Source organism: Octopus bimaculoides, chromosome 12 (assembly GCF_001194135.2).
Source record: "Octopus bimaculoides isolate UCB-OBI-ISO-001 chromosome 12, ASM119413v2, whole genome shotgun sequence".
NCBI lineage: Eukaryota > Metazoa > Mollusca > Cephalopoda > Octopoda > Octopodidae > Octopus > Octopus bimaculoides.
Window position 1 is genome coordinate 49,520,431 of NC_068992.1, and position 1,304 is coordinate 49,521,734.

Consider the following 1,304-nt stretch of genomic DNA (forward strand, 5'->3'; position numbering starts at 1 on the left):
GGTGGCACATAAAAGACACCATTTCGAGCGTGGCCGTTTTCGTGCGGGTGACACGTAAAAGCACCCACTACACTCTCTGAGTGGTTGGCGTTAGGAAGGGCATCCAGCTGTAGAAACTCTGCCAAATCAGACTGGAGCCTGGTGTTGCCATCCGGTTTCACCAGTCCTCAGTCAAATCGTCCAACCCATGCTAGCATGGAAAGCGGACGTTAAACGATGATGATGGTGATGATGAAATATGTTCATAGATCAGGTATGTTCAGGGTTTTTGCACTGACAAATCACACAACACTGTTGTATAATGAGAGATGACCTGGGGCTAAACAGTAGTAGCAGCAGCAGCAGCAATGACAACAACAAGAACAACGACAAGTTAACTAAATATATTACCTTGAAATGTGTTTGAATCATTCTTCTGATGGGTGCCAAGCGTACAATTACCAGAAGATTGATCACATTGATGCTGACAAAACGACCCGTAAAAACCTTCACGGCATTCTGTAGAATAAAATGATATATTGATGTATAAAGATAAACTGTTGACGACGGATTGGTTGAAAACTGGCAGCGTCTCATAGGAAGAACATTACTCACCCAACCATCCTCAATTCTCTTACCCTTGTTTCTTTATTAACTTTATTGTACCTTAAGGATACGCCCTAACACTTCATCTCCACTACTCTTCCTCTTTTTCCTTTGCCTGGTATCTTGGGCAAGTGTTTTGTACTATAATCTAGGGCCTACCAAAGCCTTGTGAGTGGATTTGGTAAACGGAAACTGAAAGAAACCCGTCATATATATATATATATATATATTTAATGAGAATTTACAAATATATATATATATATATATATATATACATATACACATATAATGAGAATTTACAAAAACAAAACAAAAGACGAAGATGGGTGTGTAAACAACAGACGTATTAGTTTAACGTTCGGGAAGTGAGAAAGTCTTTTACGTTTCGAGCCTACGTTTTTCGAAAGAAAGAAACACAGAAATAAACAGGGAGAGGAAATAGAAAAAGGTATAATGGCTAGCGATCTATCATGGCGAATGCCGGACAGAGGGGTCACACAGGAGAGCTAGGGAGAAGGGAATATTAATAAAGTAGTGGTGATCCCAAAACGAAGGTGCGCGTGCGTATGTATGTGCGTGTGGAAGGGGGCTGGTGACATTGACGTATGCGTGTGTGCATGTGTAGGAGTGTGGATGATGGTGTAGGTGCTGGGAAGTGGTTAGAGCTAGTGTGTGCGCTGGTGCGGGTGCTGGGAAGTGGTCAGTACTAATGTGTGCAG

At 41.7% G+C, this 1,304-nt stretch overlaps 1 protein-coding gene across 1 annotated transcript in view; it reads right to left on the minus strand.

The window, feature by feature from the left end:
• Positions 1-1,304, minus strand: part of LOC106871222 (uncharacterized) — a 22,107-nt gene that overhangs the window by 3,220 nt on the left and 17,583 nt on the right. The window contains exon 7 of the mRNA XM_014917573.2: positions 391-498. Coding sequence (XP_014773059.1) covers positions 391-498 — 108 coding nt within the window. The remainder of the gene's footprint in view (positions 1-390; positions 499-1,304) is intronic.